The sequence below is a fragment of the Nerophis lumbriciformis genome, linkage group LG01, assembly GCF_033978685.3.
Source record: "Nerophis lumbriciformis linkage group LG01, RoL_Nlum_v2.1, whole genome shotgun sequence".
NCBI classification, from domain to species: Eukaryota; Metazoa; Chordata; class Actinopteri; order Syngnathiformes; family Syngnathidae; genus Nerophis; species Nerophis lumbriciformis.
Window position 1 is genome coordinate 65,266,565 of NC_084548.2, and position 17,641 is coordinate 65,284,205.

The following is a 17,641-nucleotide window of genomic DNA, read 5'->3' on the forward strand; positions in this document are numbered from 1 at the left end:
CAGAATACATATTTAATGACCACACACCGTACACATTTCTATGTTCGAGTTGCCCTCGCTTCGAGGCTCCGCTAGCATAGCTGCCTTCTGTTTGTTGATTGACTGTTGTGAATTAATTGAGCTGTTTCTTGGGGGAAACTGAGCTTTCCCTCATATAGCGTGCACTAACTATAAAGTCCAGGTCCTACTTTCCGGATGCAACATGGATGATGGACAAGAAAATGGTGCATTGGTAAAAAAAAAAATGTTCTGAGGATACAACATCTTGAACAATTTGTGGTGTTCCACAGTCAAATGTTTTAAATATACACACAAGTCCTTGTGATAAAATTGGTGAAAATGCAATGTATGCTGTCCATACCAATGAAAGAAGTAAACTCCAATGTTGGTCAGTAGAGTATATTAAATCTCCAAATATGAGGGGAATATTCCTCATGACTAAAACACATTCAGTCCAAAATCATTGAACTCTCCACCTAAATTCACAGCTTCTTGCCTTTTGTTTCTCTCCATGAATCCATACTCAAAACATTGTATTCTTAAATTGACTTCACCCGATGCAACATTTTGTTCTTTGACATATGTGAACAATAATTTCAATTCATACTGGGCCACCCCTTCCAAAATGTCATGCATCACATCAACTGAAAAGTTCTCAGCTGTGTGAAAATATGTCAGGGAATTAAATGAGCATTAACTCTTCACATCTAAAACTTAGGCAAGAGTTGGATTAAGAGACAATTCTTGAGCGTGAACAGTGTGGGTGTCTTTGGTTCACTACACTATTTTGGGAGAACCTTCAGAAAATTCTGTTTGGAAGTCATCTTTTTTAGCTAAACAAAACCTGCAACAATACCTTGCATTGAAGGACTTCACCAGAGTGAACAAGCTATGTATGAAAGCCTAAATGATCACTTATCAATTATATGACGTACCAAAAGACATAAAACGCTTCAAAGAGTTCATTAAGGGGCTCTCACAGAAGCTGTTGCCATAGATGGAAGTGCGTACCTGTCAGTCACAAGGAAGTAGGTGTGATTGTTGTTGCTCCCTCAGCAAGAAGGTAGGGCTGACAGCTTTGGGTGGTGATGTTCAGATGCTGCTGGACACTGGTTCCAGCCTACAAGATCACATTGATCAGCAGTATTAAGTGACCAACCTCTGACAATAGAGCAACTCACAACACTGTGCATGAAATGGAGGTGATGAAAAGTACAGTGGGTACGAAAAATATTCAGACCCCTTTAAATGTGTTACTCTTTGTTTCATTGGTGCCACCTATCGCTTTTGCATCATGGCATGGTCTTTTAGGACTTCCTTCAGCAACAGCTGCTTTACTCCGGAGTGTTACACATGGTGAAGTTTAGAATAATAGTAACATCAGATGCTGAGTTTAAGGATGATGTGTTTTAAAGAATATGAACAAAGCACAAGCATTAATTGGAACTGTAAATGCTCCCGTTACAACCTTTAAATTAAATGTGAAGATAAATGTTGATGGTCAGGGATTACCAAGTTCTTCATTGCTCAATGTGACTCGGAAGATTCAGAGTCAACTTCAAAGATGCGTTATCCTTTCAACTTTTGTCTAAATTGACTATAATTTTAGTGTACTAAAATGTTGACTACCTACACTTAAACTAAATCAAATTAAATGACTAAAATATGACTTACACTAAAATGCATTGTCAGACTAGAACTAAAACAAAATTGACACTGATATTAATCTGATATATTAGCACAAATTATAGAACATACTTTTATTATTTTATAGTGTGGAATGTTTAAAAAAGCTTGATCAAGTGAAATTATTCACAGAACAATGTTGGGTATGAAAAACACTAAACTTACAACAAAAAAGTACATACTTTTATTTTTTTTATGGTAGAATGTTAGAAAATTATTGGCCGAGTGAAATTACTTAAGAGAACAATGGTTTGTATCAAAAGCACTAACCAAATGTATGCTTTTGAAGTGGAGTGCTAATTAGTTATATTGTTTTTGGCGTACATCCAACGGCCACAATAATTCTTTAAATTAAGCTCATGACGCAGTAAGTTGAATGATGCGAACACGTTTGTTACTGGATACTTTCTATTAAGCTTCTGCCTTGGGGACTTTGTGTGTGTGTACATGCTGTACAACAATAATGACGTGATAATTGTTTATAATGACTGACAAATGTGCAGTTTTAGTCTGCAACATTGTTTAATGCAAGCTGAAATCATCTGATACATGTTTTGTTGCTGATTTTGGACCAATATTGAATATGAATATTGGCTCAGGACACCCCTCATCTTGATTGTAACATTGTTTTATCTTGACGCTAAGACTGACCTTCTTTTAGGAAGCCATCAAGTGTTGGATCACACAGCCTGACATTCTGCTCTCGGCTAAACAAGACATGCAGCAACATGTTCTGTTTATATATAAAAAGAGAAAACATTAATGACCAAGAAAACAGTCAACACATATTTACCTATTAATGTGCTTAAAAAGTGGTGTTTTTATAGAAAATAGAAACATTACTTGAAAGTTAATACTTTTTTAAACAGCTGGTATAGTATGAAGACATGCTAACTGTGAGCAAAGATGATTTATCAATCACTTCTGGCAACATGAATTACTGCTAATGTGTCTAATGTGGCTCACATTTAATGCTGTTTAATAAAGTAAGTTAAGATAATATCTATCACATGCTGGATAATGTCTACTGTTGCAGTATAATATAAACTAACTTACCAACTGTTAGTCCACTCTATTCATTTGGGGTCTGTGAAAAACAAGATAGTAGATATTCTGGAGTCACAATTCACTTAATAAACATTTATGCAACTTAACTAAGACTGTAAGTAAGTAAACTTACAACTTAAATAAGACTAAGTAAGTAAACTTACAACTTAACTAAGACTGTAAGTAAGTAAACTTACAACTTAACTAAGACTGACCAAGTTCTAGTCCACAGCTAAACACCTAGCATACATGCTAATTAGCGATCATTAGCATACTAAACAAACGACCATTTACTTGTTAAAACTAACCCATAAGACAGGTGGCAACATGATCACTAGTAGCAAACACAATAAACACACAGTTAGTTAGTTATATGGGTGAAATGATCACTAGTAGCAGAAACAATAAACACACAGTTAGTTAGTTACATGGGTGAAATTATCACTAGTAACAAGCACAATAAACACACATTTAGTTACATGGGTGAAATGATCACTAGTAGCAGACACAATAAACACACAGTTAGTTATATGGGTGAAATGATCACTCGTAACAAGCACAATAAACACAGTTATATGGGTGAAATAATCACTAGTAGCAGAAACAATAAACACACAGTTAGTTAGTTATATGGGTGAAATTATCACTAGTAACAAGCACAATAAACACACATTTAGTTATATGGGTGAAATGATCACTAGTAACAAGCGCAATAAACACACAGTTAGTTATATGGGTGAAATGATCACTAGTAGCAGAAACAATAAACACACAGTTAGTTAGTTACATGGGAGAAATGATCATTAGTAGTAGACACAATAAACACACAGTTAGTTAGTTGTATGGGTGAAATGATCACTAGTAACAAGCACAATAAACACACAGTTAGTTATATGGGTGAAATGACCACTAGTAACAAGCACAATAAACACACAGTTAGTTATCAGATGGGTGAAATGATCACTAGTAGCAGAAACAATAAACACAGTTAGTAAGTTACATGGATGACATGATCTTTAGTAGTAGACACAATAAACACAAAATTAGTTAGTTATATGGGTGAAATTATCACAAGTAGCAAGCACAATAAACACAGTTAGTTATATGGGTGAAATGATCACTAGTAGCAGAAACAATAAACACACAGTTAGTTAGTTAGTTAGTTAGTTACATGGGTGAAATGATCATTAGTAGTAGACACAAAAAACACACAGTTAGTTATATGGGTGAAATGATCACTAGTAACAAGCACAATAAACACACAGTTAGTTATATGGGTGAAATTATCACTCGTAGCAGACACAATAAACACACAGTTAGTTAGTTGTATGGGTGAAATGATCACTAGTAGCAGACACAATAAACACACAGTTAGTTAGTTATATAGGTGAAATTACCACTAGTAACAAGCACAATAAACACAGAGTTAGTTATATGGGTGAAAGTTACCTGAATGAAGACATAAATATTGCTGCTGCACTGCTAGCATAAAACTAGACAATGTCACTCGACAGTACATGTTTGAACACGTTCATAATCAACATCAATCATACTGTAAAACCCTGCTTAGTGAGAAAATAACTAATTAAAGAAGAATACAAGCATTGGAATATCAACCTTACTCACTTGAATTTGGCTCCACATGGTGGAAATGGTGAGGCGGTGCTTGGAGGACGTCTGGTGCTGAACAGTGTCATGACCTCCTCAGTAAGGAGAGTAGCTATTGGCTGTTGTAAAAGTCGCCAGAAGTCGCTAGATGACGTCATCGTCTCATAGGAGCGATAAAAAGGGAGTTAAAAAAAAGAAGCTAAGTTTGATGCGAAATGCAAACGAACATTCTTCTGTTGATTTGTATTTGTTTTGATTTGAATCACTTTTGTTCTGCATTGTTTAATTGAGTAAAGACGCCAAGAGGATTTGAAAGTCGCCAAATTTAGGATCAAAGTGGCAACTGCTGATTGACACAATGTAGAGTTGATCTCCATACTGCTGGCAGGAATGACTTAACAGCCACTTTTAACTACACTGTTAGAGCTGCTTTACTCTACATAGATTTATAAATGCTAGATTTCAGTGACGTGCAGTGAGGTTTGAGGTTGGGGAGCCACTGACCCCCAATCAGATTTACAAACATACAGTATGAGTTAAGTCACTGACTCACAAGTCAAATTTACAAACATTACAGCATGATGCAATGGCATCGGCTTAAAATCACAAAAACACACAGTAAGATGCTAGAATAAAACATTTCAACACACTTGGCACACAATTAACACAGTTAGACCAGGGGTCCCCAAACTTTTTGACTTGGGTTAAAACAATTAGGCCGGGGTCCGGGCTGTAAATATAAATATAATATATTCCTCAAGCACTAATTGACTGAAAGAGCGCGCACTTGCTGCATGCTCGCCCGACACTGCGGCGCAAGCGCAATGATGTCACGTTATCGATGGGAAAATGCATTTTTAGACAATATGATAAGCCTGAGCGGCTAGGAGACACCGAGAGTAACACGCGGTGGAAAATGGATTAGAAAGGAAAGATTTAAAAAAAAATATATATATTTAAAAAATAATAATGATAATAATAATTTTTTTATTTTTTTTTAGACCTTAGGACTTCACGCGGGCCGGATTTTGGACTATGGCGGGCCGCATCTGGCCCGCGGGCCGTAGTTTGGGGACCCCTGCACTAGACAGTTTATCTTACCTTTACTTGTAAATGAAGTCCATTCGCCTTTCCTTCTGGACGAAGATCTCTATGTGTCAGGTTCAAACACCAAACTATTAAACGTGACAAGAAACAAGGAATCAAGCAGAGACAGAGTTGAATTTTGCTCATGAGCAGAGACATATTGGGCTGCACACTCAGTTGCAGTTTCACCCTACACTCTAAGGTACAGTCCCACGTGCTCCTCTATTTATTCGGGAGGTCCCTAGTTAACATCACTGAGGCTGCTTCTGAAGGGAGTGGTAATGCAAGCAGCCCCACTAGACACAATACATGATTATTCAGAATGGAAATATGCTGACACTCGTGATTTCACCCTATCTCTGTTTGATCTGCGTTGAGGTACTCAATGTCCGTCCTTGGCTGTCAGCAGGCAGGGTCTGGAAACAAACTGCTGATACGAGACAACTCGCAATGGAAGATTACAAGTTGTGTGCCTTTGCACAGATAGAAAAGTACAACTTCAGCACAATTGATAATAACTATAGCAACGGCCTTTAAGCATAAGAGTTGTGTGATAACTTATACATAATTATTCTAACACTATGACTTTGTTGTAGAAGTCCTCCTTTTTCTCTTAGTTTTGAAAGTTTCTCCTTCTCAATTGAGATAATTGCCACGAAATGCAAGCTCCTGTTTCCCCAAAAAGCAAGTGGCGTTTATCAGGTTTTTTAATATCTCACGATTTTCCTTTACATTGGCATTGTGAATGCTGATATTTAGTCTCCGTTGTTCATTTAGAGCCAGATCAATACGTGATATTCCAAACGTTTTGAAAGAAATCTGACCTTGAATGTGGGCAGACGAGCTTTCATATTTTTCGAGGCTTCTTGGCAGGTTTTTCAGATCAGTATATGCCATTTGGGTCCAAACACGGTCACTCGTTGAAAATAAAAGGTAGGGAAAGCAATAAATACGTTTTTTGTAGCACAGCCACAAAGCCATTCTTTTCCAGTATACCAATCCTTTTGAAATGAACGTGTTATTTCCTGTCCTCGGACCCCAAAAGTTTGAATCAAATCTGGCAGCTCTGGCGTTGGTCTCCCAGTATTAATGACTTCTTGCTTTGACTGAAAGTCCAGTCTTGAAAAATTCCTTATTTTAGAAATCAAATCCTCCATTTTTAGGGCGAAAAAGCATCACAGTTTGCGGGAGCGTAGCAGTCTGTTGTTTTCTTTTTCTACTTCTTAAAGAAAGTGTCAGACCCACACTCCAGAACAGAAGGTGGCAGTAATGCACCATTAAGTTGGATGCCAACCACCGTAAAACAGGAAGAGGAAGAAGAAGAAGAACCCTGCTAGTGGGCGAGGCCAGTAGGTGCCAGTCAGGTACAGGTAGGAAGGGAGGCAGGGAAGAGAACCGCCACCTTGTTTCTTCAAATCAAGAACCAAGCCGAACTTTGGGCTCAGGTGAGAACCTGCTGTCACTTTGTGTTTTTACTTTCACTTAGCGCCGTCAAAGTGGCGTCTAGTTAAGTTGTTTCCTCATTCCTGTCATCCACAGTCTTGTTTTTATTTCACTTGTTAGTGTGACTTATCCACCCTTTTAGGTGTGTACATTCCCATCAAAGACACATTACGCGGCTAACAACACAATCCTAAATGACAAATGGCGTTATTGTCATAGCTAAGCTGGCATGTTGCTAGCTAGTCCATACAGGAAGTGACTTGTTGAGGCAATGCAAAAAAGTAAGACCAAAATGGGCGGATTCAAACCTCAACTTAACATTGATTGACAGGTGGGGTTGCCATGGTAACCAGGGCACTAGTTCAAGGAGGCACGTAAATAAAGTAATGCCTTGCACATATTAGTTATTTAAGTACTTGTTTGTATTTTTAGTTCCATCCATCCATTTTCTACCGCTTATTCCCTTTGGGGTCACGGGGGGCGCTGGAGCCTATCTCAGCTACAATCGGGCGGAAGGCGGGGTACACCCTGGACAAGTCGCCACCTCATCGCAGGGCCAACACAGATAGACAGACAACATTCACACTCACATCCACACACTAGGGCCAATTTAGTGTTGCCAATCAACTTATCCCCAGGTGCATGTCTTTGGAGGTGGGAGGAAGCCGGAGTACCCGGAGGGAACCCACGCAGTCACGGGGAGAACATGCAAACTCCACACAGTCATTCTTAAAATTATTATTTTACATTGAACAAGAGAGCACAGCATACCAAGTCAGATTCCTTGTGTGTTAAACATTTTTGGCTAAAAAAGCTGATTCTGATTATGATCATTTCCGGTTCCTCTTCTACATGAAGCATTCCTCAATACTCTCCAAGGAGGGCGTGTCTTTAAGTCACGTGACAGTACTCACATCATATTTTACCTGATGTGAACACATTGAGGAAGTGAATTGTCATTTGCTCAGGTGTACAGTTGTAACAACAACGATCGCCAGGTAAGTTTGTCACTTTCTTTGTCTCGCTAAGTTGCTAGCTAACAAATATTTTCATTCTGCACTTGTGACAGCAGATAATGAACTTGCTTTTGTTATCAATGCTAATTGTGCAAATACACCGCGGACTGCCTGGTAAGTCCATTCTAATATTTCAGAATATTTATTAAATTTAAACCTATTATGACACTGTTTTTATTTTCATGACTATTGTTGACATTGTTTACTTTGACCCAACATGAGTGGTTATGAACAAGTGCATTTTAGTCCCTTTTTTTGGTTTCATTTTCAAAGAGAATGTAAACAAATAATAAACGATGATATGCACTACATATGTATACAAATAATGTATTTTCTGTGATATCAAGCATTTTTTTTGTGTTTACTTTAAAGGAGAACTGCCTTTTGCATATTGGTCACAATCATTATGAGAGACAAGAAGACAAAATATTTTTTTTTGCAGTCTAACATGTAAAAAACGGCTCGTTCTTGTTGGCTAGCGAGGCAGCTAATGGGAAAAATCCATTGCACCTCTAAATCACTTTAAAAATGCATTCAAAAACTGTCAACAATACTTTAATTTATGTTCTGTAACGTGTATAATAACCAAACTGTAGCAACTTTGTTATTGTAAGAGCGAACACTGAAGAACTCTTTTTTTCTAGCGTACTAACACATCGCCATGCTATGGTATAAGCCGTAAAAGCTAACCACGGCAAGAGATAAGCTAGCTTCTACGTCAACACAATACACTTTTGAGTTTGTAATACACAACACTGCCGTTGGACACCAATCTGTACTGAGTGAAAAACATGAACAATCATATTACAGTATTTGTAAAGTATTATTTCATGTTGTTTGTACACAGCTAGCCAGACAGTGTATGTACTGTAGTTGTAATAACACGCATGACGTGCTACGTGTATCATGATCAATATTATAGTGACTCACTCGATGCACATTTGTGCGTTTGGTTCAGCTGGCCAGGGACGGTTTTTCCGGCTTATTTTGGGTAAGCACTCCATTTATGTCGAAATTTGCAGCGTCAAGTCACGCCCACTTTACTCTCTCGGCTTCCATCTGCTCCAACGTTTCACCCTTCCTTTGTGCTCGCTTCTATAAGCAGCAGCAGTTCATCCTCAGTATATTCAGATTAAAAAAGATTGTGAATCCTCATTTGTCCAAAAATAGTTGTCTGTTATCAATTCTGTAATGATTAGAAGACGAACACACATTTGTTGCCAGAAGTCGGACGTGCTATGGAAACGGAAATAAATGCGTGGACGAAATCAGTACCGAAAATGGTAAAAACCATAGACATCTTATAAGTAGACGCAGCATGGAGCGCTACTGCCTACTGGCGCTGACGAGACGCGGGGCCGCCATCTTGGAGTGGTGATCCGCTCCACTCAGTGCAATTCATTGGGCAGGGGCTATTAACTGTCAGCGCATTTAATTCATCTTACCTCACTGAATACCACTGATTTTCACGCGTTTTTTTGTCATAGCTATGATAAAGGACACATGTTTTATTATTCATAGTTTGCTTAACAGTAATAGAATATTCTTATATGCTATAAGTGACCAGACGTCCGAGATCAAAACTGGGAATATAATCCCAGAGAAGGGGGGAAAAAACGGTAAGCTATTTTTAAGTTGAAGAAACTATATGATTAGGTTATATATACATGCTTCATAAACAATGTATGAATACATTAGATATCTATATATCTTAGGGACCTATAGACTGTATCTCTGTTGCTGCAGCAGCAGAGAGTTTATTCTGTCTTGATATTTTGTATTACATTCTTCCCTTAAATGATAATGTTTGCAGTGATTGTTTTATATGTATTTTTTATGTATGTCGTTTTGGATAAAAGCGTCTGCCAAATACTTAAACATAAACATATATATAAACACCTGAAAGTCTTTATATCAGCTAAAACCACCCATCTGTTTCACTGGATTTAGAATAAAACCAAATTCTGTCTTACCCAACAATGTTAGTATTTTAATATTGTCACTTGAAGATTTATTCCTGGTTACAATTATACTGTTAAGAAAGTATTGTCTTATACTTTGCCTAAAATGAGAATGCATCATAATCAGTGGCGGCTGGTGAATTTTGTTTTAGGTGGGGCTGAAAGTTTGTAAACCAAACCCCTGTATGGGCGTCATCCTCCCCCAGAAGATTTCTTTGTGATTTTCACATACAAATGAAGCATTTTGGTGCATTCTGACAAAATAATGAAGACAAAATAGAACATTTCATCGGTTTGCAGAGAACTATATACAATCTGCACACTGCAGGCATGATGATCTAAGTCTATAATAACCAAGGAGTTTAATAAAGAGAGTAACAATAACATGTACATGAATTTCAAAGTGCTAATATTGTCTTACCTGAGTAGAATGCAAGCTTCTCACTGAGCTCTTCATTAATGAGGTTCTTGTCCCTCAAATCCCCCAAAACACCCTTGACTGTGGTCTTTGCCCTCTTTTCTCTGGACATGGCATTCTTCTTCTCTTGCTCCAGACTTTCCACTCTTGCCAAATGTTTGTTGACTTTGGCCTTAAGCGCGGTAGGAGAAGCAGGAAAGGCATAGCTATGATCCTAGAAGAAAGAGGGACCAACATGGTTTGAGTAATGATTCACTAGACATGGTCCTAGTAGAAAGAAAGAGGGATGAAAATGGTTTGAGTAATGTTTCACTTCACAAACATCACTTTGACACCACTAGTGGCCCACATCCACATTTTTTCTTATAGTCATCACCTGTCAAAGCCAGTTATTTGTGAGTATGTTTAATATGAGTGGCAGCAAAACAAGTGAGATTTTAATATATCCTGGAACATTATGATATGATGTTTAAAGTAGAAATACTCACATAATTAAGCTGAGGTTGTGGGTGTGAGGTTGCAATTTCTGGGGAATCCTTAGAGACCAAGGACAGGCTTTCTTCAGCTCTTCTGGAGGTAGACGTAGCCCTGGCCTTTACCAACTGAAATGAAGAAACATTCTGCATAATACATAATACAATATATAAAAGGATACGTTTGTTTGATAATAGAATATTTACATGTATGAATGCTAATAGCCTTATGATGATACACCTACTTTTTGAAGGTGAAGCGGAAAGCTGAAGAGGGATGGAATAAAACCATCACATAGTCGGACAATCTGACCCGTCCTATCAAAATCAGTCTGCTTGAAATGTTGACTGCAGACAATTGAATAATCATTTGCAGTGAATCCTTCCCTCCTCAAAGCCACTTCCCACTTCTTCCTCACATCTAGGTCTTTGGGAAACCTTCAAAAGTGTCAGATGTAATCTAGGTCAGTGCTTATGGAATATGATTTATCAAGTCTCAGTTCATAGCCGGGTGAACACATAGCCTAGTAGTTCAACATAGGGCTGGGCGATATATCGAATGTACTCGATATATCGCGGGTTTGTCTCTGTGCGATATAGAAAATGACTATATCGTGATATTCGAGTATACGTTCTCACGTAATTGCTTTTAGCTGCGGGCATTACACTACAGGCTCTTCTCACTTTTTCTTGTTTCTCCTTCACACAGAGACATAGAACAAGCGCACCTTCTTACATACAGTGTACGTGACATACTGTCGCACGTGCAACGTCATACGCCCTCGCCAAGCAGAGAGGTTGCGGCATGGTAACGTTAGCTGTGATGCTAGTGGAGTGGTGCGAGTGGTAATACGAGAGAGAGAAGGTGCAAATCTGTCAACAAATGAAGGAATAATTAATTCCCAAGAAAAACAGCAGGGGATCCATCGTCTGGCGGTGGTTTGGCTTCAAGCGGGAAGATATTGAACAGACAACCATAATATGTCAAGTATGAGGCAAAAGCATTGCTACAAAAAGTAGCACCTACTGCTAATTTGTGGCATAATTTGAAAAGTCACCCGCTAGAGAATGAAGAGTGCTTTGAAACTCAGTATGTCAACATCTCCGTTCGGTGCCACACCCACAAAATGCCCAAGCAACCATTTCCAAATCAACACCGTATGAAAAAAAATAGTCAACAACAGAAGGAGATAACGTCCGCAGTAACCTACCACATAGCGAAGGACAAACACTATTTGATTTCCTATTATACACTAATTAATTATGCAGCTATTTTATTGACAGTTATTGAAATATCTTGTGTGACATCATGCACAAAAGTGCCGTTTATTTGTTTTAAACTACTGTAGTGGCGTTCTGTACAAAAAGTGCACTTTCATTTAGTGTAGTGACATCATGCACAAAAGTGCACTAATAGCTTGTTTTAAAATGTCTGACAATCTTGCACTTTCTGATTTGAAATTACATGAATGTTTGTGCCACTGCTTAATAACTCTTTAATAAATACAGTTTTGGTAAATTGACTTAGTTGTGATTTCCCTCTCTGCAATAAAGTTTAAAATGAGCATACATTAATGCAGTATGAACAAGAATATTTTAATGTAGACACATAGAATCATCATACTGCTGTGATTATATGTATCAAGTACATTCAAGGCTAAGGCAAAATATCGAGATATTTATCGTGTATCGTGACCTGGCCTAAAAATATCGAGATATTAATAAAAGGCCATATCGCCCAGCCCTAGTTCAATAGTAATCCCAAAAATTACCCTATTCCAGGTATCAGGTAAGTGTGGCAGGGCCTTTTCCTGTTTATCACATATTTTGTCCCACACATTTCACGAAGGTGGGCTACACAAAATTGGGTTGGAAAGCTAGACTTGTATAATACTGTATAGCCACTGTCCATCATGTTGTCTCGTTAGCTAACGTATATTACCCTCCCCCTACACAATCTGGACTGTGGTCCTAACTTTTACCCCTGTTGGCTTTTACAATCTTTACCTTCATCATTTATTTCAACTTTATGTTATTAAAGTATGACATTTTTAAATGTAATTAATTTCATTGACAAGCAATTCTATTATGGTCATACAGTTGTTTGCTAGCGGCTACAATTTCAGTTCTATTGAAGATCTTTGCTCCTTCTCAACTCTGTGGTAATATTCTTTTCACAAAATACAACCAATAGTACGTTAATGTTAAATCTTACTTGTGAAAAGTAATCCCTCGATTCTTATTTTCAAAAGTCCGCTCATTTGAGCAGGAAAACGCTGAACACCACCTGTCAACTGCCAGTTTAGGCTGCTCGCCGGCTCCTCATCACCACTTCAAGATGGCGGCCGAATTTCTCGCGTCACAGCAGCCAATGCTGCGTCTACTTATAAGATGTCTATGGTTAAAATGACCAAAATACGGTAAATATTGAACATATTACATAGTTATAAACATGTCTGTTATTACCATTGTATATTTACTTGCAGTGTGAATATAAAACATTAATGGAGGGTTTTGAAGTTGTTTTAGAGGTCTTTAAGACTGCAACAATGACTCCTATTAGCCGCATCTTTCAAGCGTTTAATACCTTTTCAAATCCTAAAAAAACGTCTGTTAGACTTAGACTTAGGCAAACTTTAATGATCCACAAGCGAAATTGTTCCACATAGTAGCTGTTATAAAGGATGGAAAGGGTAAGGATGGAGAGGATAATGCACCCAAGGACACAAAAAGAGGGCGAAAAGGTATAAAGTAGACTAAAAATGTTCCATAGTAGCAATGTAAAATATAACATACGTAATATTTACATACTATATATACAGTATATAACATATACTGATATTATGTTGCATTATATTTTTATATAATATACAACAAATCCCAATTACCATGTACAATATTACAGTATATGTAACAGCTGCAGCAAAAAAAGGGCAGCATAAAATAGAGAGTAGATCCAGCAGAAAATAAACATTATAAACAAAGAGAGGTAGCTAACATAGAAGCGGTCAGGTAATAGACAGATATCATCTATTGCTGTATGGCGAGTGATTATACAACTGGATGGAATGCGGAATGAAGGAGTTCTTGAATCGAACACTGTGGGAACGAAGCTGAAGGAGCCTGTTGGAGTATGAGCTCCGTTGTGCCTCAATTGTCAGGTGGAGTGGGTGGGCAGGATTGTCCATGATGGCGAGCAGTTTGTCCAGTGTCCTCCTGTCCCTCACTGACGCAAAACGCCTCCAACTGCGTGCCAATAGTTTGGCCGGCTTTCCGGATCAGTTTGTTAATCCGGTTTAAGTCCCTTTTGCTGGTGCTGCTCCCCCAACAAACCACTGCAAAGTACAGGGCACTGGCCACAATAGACTGATAAAAGATCTCCAACAGCTTGCTGCACACATTAAAGTACTTAAGCTTTCTCAGGAAAAAGAGTCTGCTCATGCCCTTCTTGTATACAGCTTTGTCGTTGTCCTTCCAGTCCAGTCTGCTGTTCAAGTTGACTCCCAGGTACTTGCACTGCCCCACTACTGCCACCTCCCGGCCCTGGATGTTGGTGGCCTCCACAGGGGTCATTTTCTTCTTGAAGTCGTTGACCAGCTCCTTGGTCTCGTCCACATTAAGGAGCAGATGGTTCGCCTGAGACCACTCCACAAAGTCAGCGATCAGTGTACTGTACTCCAATATCTGTGCCTCTAAAATACACTCGACCACAGCAGAGTTATCAGAGTATTTCTGCAGGTGGCAGGACCTGGAACTGTACTGGAAGTCTCAGGTGTACAGGATGAACAGGAAAGGAGACAGTCCCCTGTGGAGCACCTACACCACTGACCACAGTATCCGACAGGGAGCACCCCAGTCGCACAAACTGGGCCCTGTCAGACAAGTAATCAGTGATCCAGGAGACAATGGATGAACTGACCCCATTCTCAGCAAATTGTCACTCACCAGAAATGGCTGAATGGTGTTAAAGGCACTGGAGAAATCAAAGAACATGATCCTCACAGTGCCCCTTCCACCATCCAGGTGAGAGTGAGCACTATGCAGCAGGTAGATAACAGCATCACACACTCCTACATGGAGCTGATACGCAAACTGTAGAGGGTCCAGGGAAGGAGCCACCAGGGGTCTCAGCTGAGCCAGCACAAGTCTCTCGAGGACCTTCATGCCATTAAACGTCAGGGCAACCGGTCTGAAGTCATTCAAGCCCGATGGGATGGGCTTCTTGGGCACCGGCACTAGGCAGGGTGTTTTCCATAGCGCTGGTATCCTTTCTAACTTCAGACTCAGGTTGAAGATGAAGTGCAGGATCTCAGTCAGCTGAGCAGCACAAGTCTTCAGGACCCAGGGGTTGACTCGGTCAGGGCCTGCTGACTTGGCTAGGTTGACTCTCTCCAGCGGTCGTCTCACATGGCCAGGTGTCAGACACACCGGGCTGGCTTTCTCAGTGGGGGGGATGAGAAACAGCAGTGGCAGGCAACAGTGATGGAGTTTGTGGATTGATGGTCAGGAGAGTTGTAAGGACAGGAGTAGTGGGGAGAGGGCCAGAAAAGGGTGCATTGCTAAATCTATTGAAAAACAAATTCCGCTCATTGGCTCCATCTACACCCCCATCCAGCAGTTTGGCTTCGTTATTGAAGCCTGTGATGGTTTTTATGTTACGATCCGCTGCCCGGATCATAGTTTGTTTATGTTTGAGTCACATGTGTTTTCAGCACCTTGAGTTTCGTTTATTTCTGTTGCCATGACGGCAGATTGTATACACCTGCCTCTGGTTAGTGTCCGGGACGCGCACCTGTTGCCCGGGCGCTAATCAGAGGGCTATTTAGTCTTTGCCCTGGCCTCACTCGGTCTGGCTTCCTAGTTTGTTCACACAACTGATGACGACGATTATTTCCTGTGCTTTAGCTGCTAGTTCTCACGCTAGGCTATTTTGGTTTGCTAGCTCCCATGCTAGCCCTTTTGTTTTTGCCTTTTTGTGCTACGTGCATGTCTTTTGTTAGTCATCGTATGATTTATATTTTAAATAAATCACATTCCTACCTGCAAGCTGTGTCCGAAGCCGTCTGCATCCCTGGGAGAACACATCCGCATCACGATGCGACCACGTCGCCACATTTTATGCCCTTCCACACATCCCGAATGTTATTCTGCTGTTCTTGTCTCAATGATTGTGAACAATAGGCAAAATTCCCCCAAAAAGTGCAGTTCCCCTTTAAGACCCAACTGTGGATAGAGTTCACTCAAATATTCATAGAACAAGATTGTTGATATTTTAAAAAAGATAAAACTCTCATATTGTTTTGTTTTTCTGTCAGTGACTTACTCGCTCAAGTATTTCCACACTGCGTCCTCTCAAGTTACAAACTTCCCAGATTATGTGGTCGTGGTTTACATTGATGACGTTGAGATCGGTCACTATGACAGCAACACAGGGGAAGCAGAAGCCAAACAAGAATGGATGAAGAACTTTACAACGGTGGATCCAAAGCACTTTTTGTTGCAGACACAATCAGGTATTCGTCATGAAAAGGAGGACAAAAAAGACTTGGAAACTTTTCAGAAGCGCTTCAACCACACTGAAGGTTTGTTCATAAATATTTGATGTACTAAAATAAACACACACACACACACACACACACACACACACACACACACACACACACACACACACACACACACACACACACACACACACACATTACTGCACTAATACCTTGTCTTTGTGCATCCATAATGACATGGAAAAAACATACTGTATGACTGACACTTAGAGGGCTCATGTTATCAAAACTCACTTTACTAACTCCATCAGAGAATGACTTTCCACAGCTTGCAATTAGTTAAACTATGATGAAGCTGGTCCGAATAGATGACAGGTTTTCCTAGGTTTGGCGTAACATTGTACTCTGCTGGGCAGCAAATTGGCGGTTTAGCATAGCCAGCTTCTCTCCTCTCACTTCCCCCAGAAAGCTTGCATACTGTCCTCTGTGGCAAGTTTCATAGTGTCGCTGAATGTTAAATTATTTAAACACCGCCACTGTCTCTTTGCAGATTAGACATACTGCAAAAAGTCAAAATCCTACACTAGGAAACTATTTTACGGTTCCCCAACGATTTCGCCATTTCACCTAATTGTCTGAAAGAGCACACACTTGACATCACGTTATCGATGGGGAAATGCATTTTTAGACAATATGATTTGCCTGAGCGACTAGGAGACCCAGAGAGTAACAAGCGGTAGAAAGTGGATTGATGAATGGGCGAGAAAGGACAGATTAAAATATTATTTAAAAAAAAAAAATATATATATATATATATTTATTTATTTAGGATATAAGTATAAATCTCTCTGTCCCTCCGTTCCCCATGGGGTGGTAGGCTGTAGTGTGCGACTTGGAGACTACTGATAGTTTAAGCAGCTCCGCAATGAGCTCACTCTCAAAGTTGGCTCCTTGATCTGTGTGGATGCGCCTTGGAAACCAGTATACACAGAAGACGTTATCCCATAACTTTTTGGCAACCTGCTTCGCCTGTTGGTTTGCACAGGGAAAGGCATGGGCCAACTTTGTGAAGTGATCCGTCAGGACAAGAACGTCCACTGAACGCTGCTTGCTATCCTCTGCACTCCAGAATATATGTACATATATATATTTATATTTATTTATTTATATTATGAGTCCGAGTCCATGGTTCTCGTCCGGAAAAGGGTGGAGTGCCATCTCCGGGTTGGGGAGGAGATCTTGCCCCAAGTGGAGGAGTTCAAGTACCTCGGAGTCTTGGTCACGAGTGAGGGAAGAGTGGATCATGAGATCGACAGGCGGATCGGTGCGGCGTCTTCAGTAATGTGGACGCTGTATCGATCCGTTGTGGTGAAGAAGGAGCTGAGCTGGAAGGCAAAGCTCT

General features: G+C 39.7%; 2 protein-coding genes across 5 annotated transcripts in view; one reads left to right on the forward strand and one right to left on the reverse strand.

The window, feature by feature from the left end:
- Window positions 1–15,857, reverse strand: part of LOC133571748 (THAP domain-containing protein 6-like) — a 40,438-nt gene extending 24,581 nt beyond the window's left edge. Inside the window, exons 1-9 of the mRNA XM_061924248.1 lie at window positions 15,779–15,857; window positions 10,984–11,176; window positions 10,754–10,867; window positions 10,269–10,479; window positions 5,443–5,516; window positions 4,360–4,502; window positions 2,743–2,773; window positions 2,338–2,419; window positions 1,012–1,120 (exon numbers count right to left, since the gene is read on the reverse strand). Of these exons, the coding sequence (XP_061780232.1) occupies window positions 2,749–2,773; window positions 4,360–4,502; window positions 5,443–5,516; window positions 10,269–10,479; window positions 10,754–10,867; window positions 10,984–11,176; window positions 15,779–15,807 (789 nt within the window). The 5' untranslated portion in view covers window positions 15,808–15,857 and the 3' untranslated portion in view covers window positions 1,012–1,120; window positions 2,338–2,419; window positions 2,743–2,748. The remainder of the gene's footprint in view (window positions 1–1,011; window positions 1,121–2,337; window positions 2,420–2,742; window positions 2,774–4,359; window positions 4,503–5,442; window positions 5,517–10,268; window positions 10,480–10,753; window positions 10,868–10,983; window positions 11,177–15,778) is intronic.
- Window positions 6,809–17,641, forward strand: part of LOC133571666 (major histocompatibility complex class I-related gene protein-like) — a 58,649-nt gene continuing 47,816 nt past the window's right edge. The window contains exons 1-3 of one of the 4 annotated variants that reach the window (XM_072914458.1): window positions 6,809–6,872; window positions 7,729–8,000; window positions 16,054–16,320. In XM_072914458.1, coding sequence (XP_072770559.1) covers window positions 7,946–8,000; window positions 16,054–16,320 — 322 coding nt within the window. In that variant the 5' untranslated portion in view covers window positions 6,809–6,872; window positions 7,729–7,945. Of the gene's footprint in view, window positions 6,873–7,040; window positions 8,001–16,053; window positions 16,321–17,641 lie in introns of those variants that run through there. The other 3 variants (XM_072914460.1, XM_072914459.1, XM_072914461.1) reach the window with 3 other exon arrangements.